This window comes from Pongo abelii, chromosome 19 (assembly GCF_028885655.2).
Source record: "Pongo abelii isolate AG06213 chromosome 19, NHGRI_mPonAbe1-v2.0_pri, whole genome shotgun sequence".
NCBI classification, from domain to species: domain Eukaryota; kingdom Metazoa; phylum Chordata; class Mammalia; order Primates; family Hominidae; genus Pongo; species Pongo abelii.
The window spans coordinates 65,172,913-65,186,466 of NC_072004.2; the positions used below are offsets into that span (position 1 = coordinate 65,172,913).

The 13,554-nt window shown below is 44.3% G+C and overlaps 1 protein-coding gene across 1 annotated transcript; it reads left to right on the forward strand.

Annotated features, from left to right (window-relative positions):
* Positions 1 to 585: 585 nt before the first annotated feature.
* On the forward strand, positions 586 to 6,717 carry TOB1 (transducer of ERBB2, 1). The gene is made up of 2 exons (XM_002827368.6): positions 586 to 2,891; positions 4,773 to 6,717. The coding sequence occupies exon 2, from the start codon at positions 4,920 to 4,922 to the stop codon at positions 5,955 to 5,957; it is 1,038 nt and encodes a 345-aa protein (XP_002827414.2). The 5' UTR covers positions 586 to 2,891; positions 4,773 to 4,919; the 3' UTR covers positions 5,958 to 6,717.
* Positions 6,718 to 13,554: the final 6,837 nt, after the last annotated feature.

Sequence of the window (13,554 nt, forward strand, 5' to 3'; positions counted from 1 at the left end):
AAAAGTTTATAGAAACTGGTGTGAAACTCAGACCTCCCAGTACCCACCCTTCATTGCTTTTTCCAGAATGCCATGGGGCCTCCGTGTGTGTGTGTTTATATTTGGTCAGACATCTTCTTACACTCCTGGGCTAAGCAGCAATAACTCATTAATTTTTGACATCTACGTTTCTGACTTAAAAATGCTTTTAATGCTACTGATATTTAATCAGTACCTATCAGATGACTGCTCTCATATTTCAAATCTGGAATTACAGATAGAAGACATTCAGAAAAGAGAACTTGTCCCTTCTCTTTAAAGAATTATTAAAAAGTACAGATAAGTTTGACAAAATTACAATTCACCTATCTTTAGACATTTTAGTCTCAGGCATGCCTAATATGCCCCCCCAAATATAAAATTACTAATCAAGACACATGGTCCCGCGGTTCTAGATGTTTGGTACATTACCATTATTTGCCTAATGGTAAGAGAAGTTGTGCTTCTAGAACACGTGAAAAATGAAGTGTTTCTTTTGGTAAGGCATTCCAAGGATATCCTATCTAGTTTCTTGAAATTTCTGTGCTTAATTAGAAAATTAAAAATAACTCACTTTTATTACAGATGGAATTGTCATTACAGAAAACCAAAAACAAACAAAAAAAGAAAACTGAACAAATAATTTATATTTGACGTTTTGATGACATTTCAATGCAGAGGAAGGGACATTTTAATTTAAATGCTTTCACAATTTTGCCATACTTTCACAGTTCAATTCCACTCCTGTTTGCAACTAAAAAACCCAAACACTAAAAAAAAAAAAAAAATCACATTAATCAGAATTTAAGGAGTCACTTAGTAAAACTATGTTTTAGGAATCTGTACAATAAACATGAAATCAGTCACCTGACCACTCCCCACCCTCAGCCCATTCCACAAACCCATCTTCCCACCCCTTCTCCTACGCATTGAGCCTTCAGAAATACCCTTTCTCAATGCGGTTCCTTCTAAAAAGGAGAGGCGGGAGAGTCAGGGTGGAGAAGGCGGCTCCAACCAGATTTTGCGTCCAGAAAGCCAAAAGCTTCTAGGCCTGACATTTACGGCGGGTTTGTGCCCGAGGAGCACAGCTGGTCTACACGGGCCCGCCCCGTAGACACCCTACTCCTCGGTGAGCTGCGGTTTAACTTCCTTATAGCAGGTTGACAGTGCAGGCCCCACCGTTTGGAGGGGAAGGCGGCGCCCCAACTGGTGTTTTTCCAGGAAGTGCTCCAAGAATGGAGAGGAGAGGGGAAAGGGGAAAGGGGAAGGCCAGGCGATGGGCGTTTCATTCATTGCTTCTTTCTCCCCCTCCCCTCCTTCGCTCCCCCCAGACTTTCCCCTTTTCCCAGTCCGAGTTTGACGTCGGTCTCCTGGATACCAGGCAGCCAATCGCCTGGTTGCGAAGGGACCAGCGCGGCCAATCAGGCGTCGTTGCTACCTGCGAGTAATATTTTTAGCTGAAAGGGACGCTCGATTCCACTCCCGATGTAATTTCGTGTATTTCTCTGGGGCAGGTTGTGAAAAAAGCACTTACCCGCCCCCCACCACGAGTCCCTCTCTTACCCCACTCCCTAGGTACCCGCACATATTTCAGCCGAGAATGATCTTAAACGCGCTTTACAAGCAGGCACCGCGTTTATTCTGTGCACCTGCGATCCAGCAAGCCCTAGAAATGCACACAAGCGTGTGTGTGTAGACATGGACACAGATACATACGCAGTTTGGCCTCGTGTCGCCACACTGGGCACGGCGTGGGCTGGGACATTTGGAATAAACGGATCCGAGTCGCAGCCGGGGTCGCACCGGGAGGCCTGAGGCTGCGGAAGCAGTTAAACTGCCGGCGGGGCGGGAGCTGTGGCGGCCTCCCTTCCCCACCCCCAGCCTGGCTCCACGGCTTTGGGTTCTGCAGCTGCCACTCTCTGGGTGGCGGTTGGCCTAGGCCTTGGGGTGATTAATATTCAATTAATTGGGTGCACAAGTCCCGGTCACAGTTTGCCCTTTCTCTACCCCGCCCCTGGGGTGGGCTGGAGGCCGATTTGGTAGCTATTCCACGAGCAGGATCCTCCTTGGCCGCAGACCCCCGCGGAGAGGGCACTTTCTGGGTACCCTTGCCGCTCCTCCAGCCCGGGTTCTCCTGAGCCGCTTCGCCACCAGCTTCGTCCCCCTCCCCCTCTGCCCGGCGCTCTCCGCCTAAACCGGGCGTCAGCGCCCTACCCCACCCCTTTCTCTCTCATTGGCACGTCTACCCCCACAGTCCTTTTCCAGACGTTCTCTTCATTCCGTCCCCAGTGCTCCGATCGTCGGTTCATTGGCCCTCCTGGAGCCCGGAGGGTGCGGCTTCCCCACCCCTGCGTCCACCGCGCGTCCGGACAGGGGCAGGCGGGACTTGGCCAATGGCGTCGGGGGGCAGGGCAGGGGCGGAGCCGGCCGGCGGGGGACCGGGGTGCGGGGCGGGGAGCGCGGGGAATGGCTGCGCAGCCGGAGCTGTGTGACGCGGGGCGAGCGCGCGCACCCCGACGGAGGGGATGGGGGCGGGGAGGAGGCCATAAAACGAGAGGCGGGGCGCGCGCCGCGGCAGAAGGAGCGAAGCTCTGGCCCGGCGTGGAGCGGGCGCACTACGGGGACGCTGGGCCGGGCACCGAGCTGTGTAGAGAAGTGAGCGCGCTCGTCTGACCCCCGTGCCCGCCACCCCGAGCCACCAACGGCGATCTCCCAAGGCCCGCCCGAGGCCTCTGTCTTCTGTCCTCAGCCCCGCAGCGGCGACGTCTTGCACTCGGCGAGCTCGCCGCTCCCGACCCTCCCGCGCCCCCGCCCTGCCGCGCTGCTCCCCGCCCAGCCGCGGGTCTGTGGTCCAAGCCGCCCCGAAGCAGCCCGTAAGTATCTCGGGGCGCCGGGCGGGGTCGGCGAGGAGACGGGAGCCCCGGGCCCAGGCGGCGCAGGAGGGGCTGCAGCGGCGTCGAGCCGTGGGCCCTCGGGAGCTCGGGGACGGCGGGGTCGCGGCCCTGGGCGCCGAGGGGGCAGCGCCGGGACTCGAGGGGAGCGGCTTCGAGGGGCCGCCGGCGCGTCGGGCTCCTCCTGGGCAGTTGACCGGGGACGGGCGGCCCGGGGCGAGCTGACGGGAATTGGGGGGTTGGGGCACCCGGAGGAGCGACGAGCTCGCGGTGGAACGCTGGGGTTCGAGGGGCCGGTGGCCGCGAGGCTGAAAATGGTGCCGGGGAACCGGTGCTCCCCCAGGCTCTGGCCGGGTCCCAGGAGCCCGGGGCGGGGGCCACGGGGCGGGGAGCGGCGGGTCGGGTTACGGCGGGGGAGGGGAGCGGCTGACCCGGCGCCCCGACCTGCTCGGTGCTGGGTGTCCAGCCGGGAGAGGTTGCTCTTCCATTTCCCGGGCCTTCCTCCTCCTTCTCCGAGGAGGCTCGTACTCTCTTCCTCCTCCACCTCCACCTCCTCTTGCTGTTGCTGCTGCTGTAGCGCTTGGGCTCCGAGGGCTGTGAGCAGAAATCTAATGAGATCTAACTGGCTGTTTATGTAATTCTTCACACTCCTGCCTGTCTTAAGGCGTTGCTTTGTAACTACCTTCCATCGAGCCTGAATTTCGCTCGGCTGCACCTTCAAGCAATCGGGCTTAATCAGCTGCGTCTGCCGGCACTCAGGCTTTTGACTTGGGAAGTGTTTGTAGTTTGGGGGCAGCCAGAGATTCTTTTTCCCTTTGTCACCACGAATATGGAAAATAGAACAGACGAATTAAGACCAACTTGATTTTTAAACGTCCTTTTAAATCAACTTCAGTGTGCAAATAGATCCCTTTCGCAAATATCTTCTGTTTGCCCTTGATCTTTTCTTATCCCCACCCAGTGCTGATCCAGCAAACGTTTAAAGGTCGACCTTACCATACTTGCCTCTCCGGCTGTTACCGTGAGAGGGAGGGAGGGACCGACGGAGGTTTTTTTAAATCAGACTAAAACTCAGAAACACTGGCCATAAACAGAATAATCAATAGTTTTAATTTGTGTCGTTGCTTTTGTTATACTTGCTGCCGAATAGGTATTTCCAGATTTAGAAAAATACACATTGAAAACAAAAGGCCCAGAGAAGCTGGATTTTATTATATTGTATGCTCTTAGTATACTTAAGGCCGAAACTATATAGAATAATTTGGTTCATAATTATTTACTAGGATGAAATTCATTTAGTACTCAGTGTCTTTAATTTTAGCATCATGTACTATGGAAATTAAATTGATCTTCCTAACTTACCAAATTTTTAAATGTCAATGACAGAGCAGATTTAAACAGTATATATCCAAAGTAAACTAAAACGTGGATTCACTTCTAAGTTGGTGAATAACAATAAAAATTACTACCTAAAAGTGGCATCTATATATATGGGGGTGGGGGGAGGATGCTGAGTACAATAAATATTCTTGCGAGAATTGAGGGGAGAAGAACACATGTTCTAGAGATTTTTCTTCTTAGAACTCTATTCAGAAACAGGTTTTTAAAAGCATTATTTCATTTGTAAATCTACATTTTTCTGTGTGATTTTAAACTTTAATAAACGATTTTCTATTTTATGTTTATTTTGTGCTAGTAACAGTTTTCAGGCTTTCTGTCCTGGTAGACATTTTTCTTTTTATCCTTAGCAGACTAACACAGGATATTAGACATTTAGAAAGGTGAAATTACTTTGGGTGGGGGGAAGGTGATGGGACTTATATTACATTTATCTTATTTGGATATGTTTGCTTTTGTTTTAAGGAACAAGATCACTCAAGGTGAAGGATAATCTACTAATACCAGCACTTTGAATGAAAATTTGTTTCTCTGCCACAAACTGAACATCTTTTTTTTTTTTTTTTTTTTTTTGGTGGGGGAGTTGAAACCTAATTTTGTGGCGTAGCAGCTATGCAGCTTGAAATCCAAGTAGCACTAAATTTTATTATTTCGTATTTGTACAATAAGCTTCCCAGGAGACGTGTCAACATTTTTGGTGAAGAACTTGAAAGACTTCTTAAGAAGAAATATGAAGGGCACTGGTATCCTGAGAAGCCATACAAAGGATCGGGGTTTAGATGTATACACATAGGGGAGAAAGTGGACCCAGTGATTGAACAAGCATCCAAAGAGAGTGGTTTGGACATTGATGATGTTCGTGGCAATCTGCCACAGGATCTTAGTGTTTGGATCGACCCATTTGAGGTTTCTTACCAAATTGGTGAAAAGGGACCAGTGAAGGTGCTTTACGTGGATGATAATAATGAAAATGGATGTGAGTTGGATAAGGAGATCAAAAACAGCTTTAACCCAGAGGCCCAGGTTTTTATGCCCATAAGTGACCCAGCCTCATCAGTGTCCAGCTCTCCATCGCCTCCTTTTGGTCACTCTGCTGCTGTAAGCCCTACCTTCATGCCCCGGTCCACTCAGCCTTTAACCTTTACCACTGCCACTTTTGCTGCCACCAAGTTCGGCTCTACCAAAATGAAGAATAGTGGCCGTAGCAACAAGGTTGCACGTACTTCTCCTATCAACCTCGGCTTGAATGTGAATGACCTCTTGAAGCAGAAAGCCATCTCTTCCTCAATGCACTCTCTGTATGGGCTTGGCTTGGGTAGCCAGCAGCAGCCACAGCAACAGCAGCAGCCAGCCCAGCCGCCACCGCCACCACCACCACTACAGCAGCAACAACAGCAGAAAACCTCTGCTCTTTCTCCCAATGCCAAGGAATTTATTTTTCCTAATATGCAGGGTCAAGGTAGTAGTACCAATGGAATGTTCCCAGGTGACAGCCCCCTTAACCTCAGTCCTCTCCAGTACAGTAATGCCTTTGATGTGTTTGCGGCCTATGGAGGCCTCAATGAGAAGTCTTTTGTAGATGGCTTGAATTTTAGCTTAAATAACATGCAGTATTCTAACCAGCAATTCCAGCCTGTTATGGCTAACTAAAAAAAAAAAAAATGTATGGTACAAGTTAAAATGCACGGGCCCAAGGGGGATTTTTTTTTTTCACCTCCTTGAGAATTTTTTTTTTTAAGCTTATAGTAAGGATACATTCAAGCTTGGTTAAAAAAATAATAATAAAACATGCATCATTTTTCATTTGCCAACCAAGCACAAAGTTATTTTATACTGACTGTATATTTTAAAGTATACTCTCAGATATGGCCTCTTACAGTATTTAAGATATAGCAAGGACATGGCTGATTTTTTTTTTATAAAAATTGGCACTAATAAGTGGGTTTATTGGTCTTTTCTAATTGTATAATTTAATTTAGTACAAAGTTTGTAAAATATCAGAGGATATATATATATTGTTTCTACGACATGGTATTGCATTTATATCTTTTTACTACAGTGATCTGTGACAGCAGCAGCTTCATGTTGTATTTTTTTTACTGAAATTGTAAAATATCCATCTTAAAGACATCAACTATTCTAAAAATTGTGTACAGGATATTCCTTTAGTGGTGGAATTAAAATGTACGAATATTTGCTTTTTCAAAAAAATGTATTTTCTGTTAAAAGTTTAAAGATTTTTGCTATATATTATGGAAGAAAAATGTAATCGTAAATATTAATTTTGTACCTATATTGTGCAATACTTGAAAAAAACGGTATAAAAGTATTTTGAGTCAGTGTCTTACATGTTAAGAGGGACTGAAATAGTTTATATTAAGTTTGTATTAAAATTCTTTAAAATTAAAAACGCCTATTGTGGTCTTTGTTTTTAAGTGTTTTCTAAAGATCGACCTCTGGAGTTATGTTGTAAATGCTAATGATGGAAAAAGGCCTGACTCATTGAGTCACAAAGGAGTAATGGAAAGCAGTTGCTCTACTAATGCACCAGATCGTGTTTGCCACATAAAAAATGCTATCAAAACTATAGCCTGACCAGTGCTTGGGACAACTTTATTTTTTAACAGCCCTCTTCAGTCCGCATTTGCATACCCCATGATAGATAGAGATGGTATGGTAAGGTTAGCTATACAGCAAGTTTCAAAATATGCTGACATGGAGGAGTCAGGGGATAAGATGAAATTCCTGCATGTAATCTGAGATGATTTATTTGAAATTTATATGGAGAGAGCATTGGGTCAGTTTTCTGTTTTTGCTCAGGAAACTTGCTTGGACAAAACGGCTGACTGAACTTTAAAAAGAAAAATTTACATCACTTCACTAATCTTTAAAGTTTAGCCATTGCATGTAGCTAGAGAACTTATGGTCAAAATCTATTCACAGCTGGACAGATTGTTAGATGTTCGTATTTTCATTTTCCCAGCAAAAACGCTTATGTATTTAATTTTTTGCAAGTGGGTACCCAACCTGCTGGTTTGAAGGATTTAGAGATATTGACAATGTATCAAATTGGAGTGGCTTGGTGAGGATGGAGTTTTTTAAAACTGAAGAGCTGGAGGGAAGAACACTAAATGAGTCATTTCACTAAATGTCAATTGATACAGTATTGGCATAGTATTGGTGAGAAAGCTGTCTTAAAAAACTTTATATGTACTTTTATAGTAAGAAACCAGCACTGCCTGGGTTACCAGTGAAATAAATTTGGTCTCATGAGCTTTTTGGACACTAGTCTACAAAAGCCTTTTGTCATTTACCCATGCAGTGTAGAGCAATAAAAAGTTTTAAGGAAACAAGCACTGGAAATAACAGAGCTAAGCTGTTTGTCAGCTCTATGGTGAGGCTTTTTGTTCTTCAGGGGACAGAATGAGGCTATGAAGAAATATTGGAATAATGGGTGCAAGCAGCAGAGATCTGGTCTGCCAACACTTAACCACTTACATGCTTTTGTGATCACGAAGTTTGAAGAGCTGTAAGAACAATCTGGGTAATGACTTTAAGCACTAGTTTCTGCTACAGACTGATAAAGTTATGTTTGGGAGAAAACTACTTATAAATGAAGGCTCAAGTATAATGTGCTTTTTCTGAAAATCATAAGGCAGCTGGACAGAACATAATAGAATTTATTTTTTTTTGAGACAGAGTCTCTTGCTGTTGTCACCCGGGCTGGAGTGCAGTGGCACCGTCTCGGCTCACTGCAACTTCCACCTCCCAGGTTCAAGTGATTCTCCTGCCTCAACATCCCGAGTAGCTGAGACTACAGGCGCCCGCCACCATGCTGGCTAATTTTTGTATTTTTAGTAGAGGCAGGGTTTCACCATGTTGACCAGGCTGGTCTCGAACTCCTGACCTCAAGTGAGCTGCCTGCCTTGGCCTCCCAAAGTGCTCTGATTACAGGCGTGAGCCATTGCGCCTGGTCAACAATAGAATTTGAAACTGTCTGGAGCACAAATATATTCATTTTATTTTGAGACAAGGTCTCACTCTGTCACCCAGGCTGGAGTGCAATGGGGCCATCTTGGCTTACTGCAACCTCCACTAAAGCGATTCTCCTGTCTCACCCTCCTGAATAGCTGGGATTATAGGTGCGTGCCACCGTTCCCTGCTAATTTTTGTATTTTTTGTACAGGCAGGGTTTTGCCACGTTGCCTAGGCTGGTCTCAAACTCCTGAACTAAGGTGATCCGCCTGCCTTGGTCTCCCAAAATGCTGAGATTACAGGCGTGAGCCACCACACCCAGCCAAGCACTAATATATTCAGATTTTAAATACTGAGGTTAACATAAGCATGAATATCTGTTTCAGATCTTAAGGATATATGTATTGACAAAAATCTTAGGGAAATTTCATCTTGGTACATATGTTTGACACCAGAGAATGATTAACTCAAAATGTGATCTTGATTGGTTTTATTAAAACTTGAACTTGGTGTCCTTGAGAACTTCATCTTTTTTTTTTTTTTAGAGAGTCTCGCTCTGTTGCCAGGCTGGAGTGCAGTGGTGAAATCTTGGCTCCCTGCAACCTCTGCCTCTCGGGTTCAAGTGATTCTCCTGCCTCAGCCTCCCAAGTAGCTGGGACTACAGATGCGCGCCACCACGTCCAGCTAATTTTTGTATTTTCAGTAGAGACGAGATGGGGTTGGCCAGGATGGTCTCGATCTCCTGATCTCATGATCCTCCTGCTTCGGCCTCCCAAAGTGCTGGGATTACAGGCGTGAGCCAACGCATCTGGCGAGGACTTCATAATTTTTTAAACAATGAACAAAGGCCCTGTTTACATGCCCTTTTTGTTCATTAGGAATGGGAATTTTTTAAAAGGTGCTTTTGCCTAGCACATCTGAGAAAAGCTTACATCTTAGTCCCAAGTCATTTTCTCCCCAAGGTGCCATCACGCTTTTGACTTTCTGTGGGGAGACTGTTTCGGTTGACAATTTGATGAATTCATTATTTTCATAGGCCTTTCCCATTTTTTTGACTCCTATAATTACAGATACTGTAGCAGCCTCTGAATACCCTGAGTGTCCAAAATGTTGCCTTACAGATTTCATAGCTCATGGATGAGTAAGGAATATTATACCAAAAAATAGCTTTCTAAGTTTAGTGTGTTCGTTTTCTGCCCTGCCTTGTCTTTTCTGAAATCAGGTACATTGTGAAATCTCCTTTTCACCTATAATAGATGGCAAATGTAAATATAGGCCTTCTTCAAAATGCCTCCTTAAAGATAACAATATATACTGTGATTAGTTAACTTAGCTTTTGAAGGTGAAACTAAAGGTGCTCTGAGTTTAAAATGTTTTTCCAGGGCAGGTGCTGTGGCTCATACCTGTAATCCCAGCACTTTGGGAGGCCGAGGCAGGTGGATCACTTGAGGTCAGGAGTTTGAGACCAGCCTGGCCAACATGGTGAAACCCATCTCTACTAAAAACACAAAATTAGCCAGGTGTGGTGGCGTGCACCTGTAGTCCCAGCTACAGGCTGGGAGGGTGAGGCAGGAGAATCACATGAACCCAGAGGCGGAGGTTGCAGTGAGCCAAGATTGTGCCACTGCCTTCCAACCCGGGTGACAAGAGTGAAACTCAGTCTCAAAAAAAAAAATAATAATGTTTTTCCAATTGGGTGTAAATTTCATTCCCATATACATGTCTGGGATTTTAATTGAGAGACTTAACAAATCTTCAGGACTTCGATTATTTTAAAATAAGTCACCGTAACACAGAAAGAAACAAAGTATGTCTTCACTGGACATACTTAAGCTAATGAAGTAAAATGCCAGTTGGTAGACCTTCCTTTATATCTTTTCCCTACACAAACAGAAAATAGCATAGGCATGGTACATCAGATACGTACCCTTGCTTGACTGGAAATGCATGCTTTCGTCAGATGCTGGGTAACAACTCTAGTGCAAGAACAGATACAAGAAAAACAGAAGACAAGTATGTAAAATGGTCACTGCTGAATAAAACCCATTGCATTGTTTAGTATACCAATCAGTTGATGCTTAATCAGTTTGGCCCAGGAGGTCATTTGAGATCAGAGTGCTTTAGTTTTTGTGGTATATTAGGAAGATTATATCTTGTAGTTTAAAGTATTTAGGATCAATTATCTGTGGGCATACAATTGGAAAATTAGCACATTTTCCAATTGCATGCCCAGTTTGAAACCATTTTTGAGTGGCTTATGTAAACATGTAGTTGGAGCCATTTTTTAAAATCTTTTAAATCAGGAAATAAACATATAGCACTTACTATGTGTCAAGTGTAGTTCTAACCCAGTTTATAGACTGGGTCAGGGGGAGGGGGATGGGACTGAGGCACAGAAAGCTTCAATGACCCAAGATTGCATGGCCAATACATGGCAGACTAGCGATTCAAATGCAGGTAGTGGTTCCAGAGTTCACGCTCTTAAGCACTATGCTTTGTTCCCTCAGATTAGTTGCTATTCTGATATGAAGTCAGGGTAATAACACCATTTTCGATGTATTAGCTACGTAATTTGCAGAATCTTTACAAAAGTGTTAATGAGAGGGGTCTAGTGGAAGGCTGTTAACCATGCTCAGAATATGCCATGATGATATTTTGAGTGAGACTTTATATTTCCATTGGTCATAAACTGAACTCATAGGCAATAGGGAAACGTTTTTAGAAATCATTGTTATATCATTGCTCTAGTTTTTTTTTTTTTTTTTTTTTTTTTTTGAGATGGAGTCTTGCTCTGTTGTCCAGGCTGGAGTGCAGTGGCACAATCTCGGCTAACTGCAACCTCCACCTCCCTGGTTCAAGTGATTCTCCTGTCTCAGCCTCCTGAGTAGCTGGGATTACAGGTGCACACCACCACACCCAGCTAATTTTTGTATTTTTAGTAGAGACAGGGTTTCACTATGTTGGCCAGGCTGGTCTCGAACTCCTGACCTCAGGTCATCGGTCTGCCTCGGCCTCCCAAAGTGCTGGGATTATAGGTGTGAGCCACCACACCTAGCAATGCTCTAGTTTTGTTGGTTTTCATAATTCAGTCGTATAAATTACATCTCTTTTCAGAACCACTGGATGATTCCCTGACTGTATATTTAGTGGCCAGTTACAAGTAAAGTTGTAACCATTAACCTCCTGTGGCTATTTTCACAACCATTCCTTGTCTGTGCTTATTGATAAGCACTCTAAAGAAAGGCCAAGGCTGGGTGCGGTGGCTCACGCCTGTAATCCCAGCACTTTGGGAGGCCGAGGCGGGCGGATCACGAGGTCAGGAGATCGAGACCAACCTGGCTAACACGGTGAAACCCCATCTCACTAAAAATACAAAAAATTAACCGGGCGTGGTGGCGGGCGCCTGTAGTCCCAACTACTCGGGAGGCTGAGGCAGGAGAATGGAGTGAACCCGGGAGGCGGAGCTTGCAGTGAGCCGAGATCGTGCCACTGCACTCCAGCCTGGGTGACAAAGCAAGACTCCATCTCAAAAATGATATAAAATAAAAGCCAAGTGACCTACCTTCAAACAATGTGTTTCTAGTACCTATGATTTGTTTTTAAATTACTTTGAAAAGCTAACTTAAGGATTTCTGTACATATAGATATTGTGATTAATGGTCTTTTTACTTTTATTTCAAAACATTAAAACTTTTTTTTTAATTTTAGTTTTTAAAGTAGAGTTGGGGTCTCACCATGTTGCCCAGGCTGGTTTTGAACTCCCAGGCTCAAGTGATCCACCCACCTTGGCCTCCCAAAGTGCTGGAATTACAGGCGGGAGCCATCGTGACCAGCCTATTTTAAAACATTAAAGAAACAAATTGACTTCTCATTTCAAACTCGTTCTGAAAACCTTTCTTGAAAAAAAAAACAATTTGGTTTAAAATAAAAAGTCATATTTTAGAAGCATGAGCTATTGTGGACAAGCTTACAAACCTTTGATTGTTGCTATTAGTTTTGAATATGTTTGCACAGTAAAGAGAAAAGCCCATTTTAAAAATGGCTCAGGGCCAGGCGCGGTGGCTCACGCCTATAATCCCAGCACTTTGGGAGGCCGAGGCGGGCGGATCACGAGGTCAGGAGATCGAGACCATCCTGGCTAATACACGGTGAAACCCCGTCTCTACTAAAAATACAAAAAATTAGCCAGGGGTGGTGGCGGGCACCTGTAGTCCCAGCTACTCGGGAGGCTGAGCCAGGAGAATGGCGTGAACCCGGGAGGCGGAGCTTGCAGTGAGCCGAGATTGCGCCATTGCACTCTAGCCTGGGCGACAGAGCAAGACTGCATCTCAAAAAAAAAAAAAAAAGAAAAAAAAGACTCAGGAGAATTTCTGTAGTTTCTATGTGGATTAAATCCTGTTATACTAAATACTATTTACATTGTTGGGTTAGTTGACATTTGATTGGAGCAAATATTGCTGACCCCTTAGATGAGCTTTAGGTGGTTTAGATTGGGCTGAAAGTCTTATTAATGGAATTTGACTCGTAAGTATTAATAGTAAAACCTATATTAACCATTTCTCAGTATTTGAAGTTTTAAGATTTTATGTCTTAGAGGACTCGGTTTGTATATATAGTCTGTTAGTGAGAACTTTGAGATCATCTCACAATTAGGCAAAACTTAGACGAAAACATTTAATCAACAGGCAGTCCCTGTCTAGTGGCTAAGTGAAACTATAGGTCTAAATTCCTTGCTTAATTGTATTAAGTCATTTGATTCAGATGGCTCAGTTTATTCATCTGCAAAATGAGTACAGTGATACCAATATGCTTCCTTGAGGAGCTATGAGAACTAATCATTTGCTATTAAGAGTTGTCAGTGAACTAATAGAACATGTGTCCATAGGGGCTCACAGTATTTAGAAGCCATAAAGTCCAGAATTCTAGCCATGTTCGCTGCCCTTTGAAATCAGGAAAGTAAATGAAGATTATAACTGCCTTCTTATATGAACATTTTGCTGTCAGTTATTTGCGTCAACAGAAAATTGAAATTCTACAGTAATATTCTAAAACCTCATGTTTCATAAAATAAATATAATTATTTTCATAAAAATAAATATCACGGAGTTTGTATTTCTAGTTTTGAGGCACTGAAGGAAACCAGTGCATTCTTTTTCATACAATAGGCAAGTTGATTAAAACCCAGTATACTAGTCGACATTTCCTTTTGGGAGCAGCCATAAGTGTTTGCTAAGTTAAAATGTCCTTGCTGTTGTGAAAAATATTGACATAG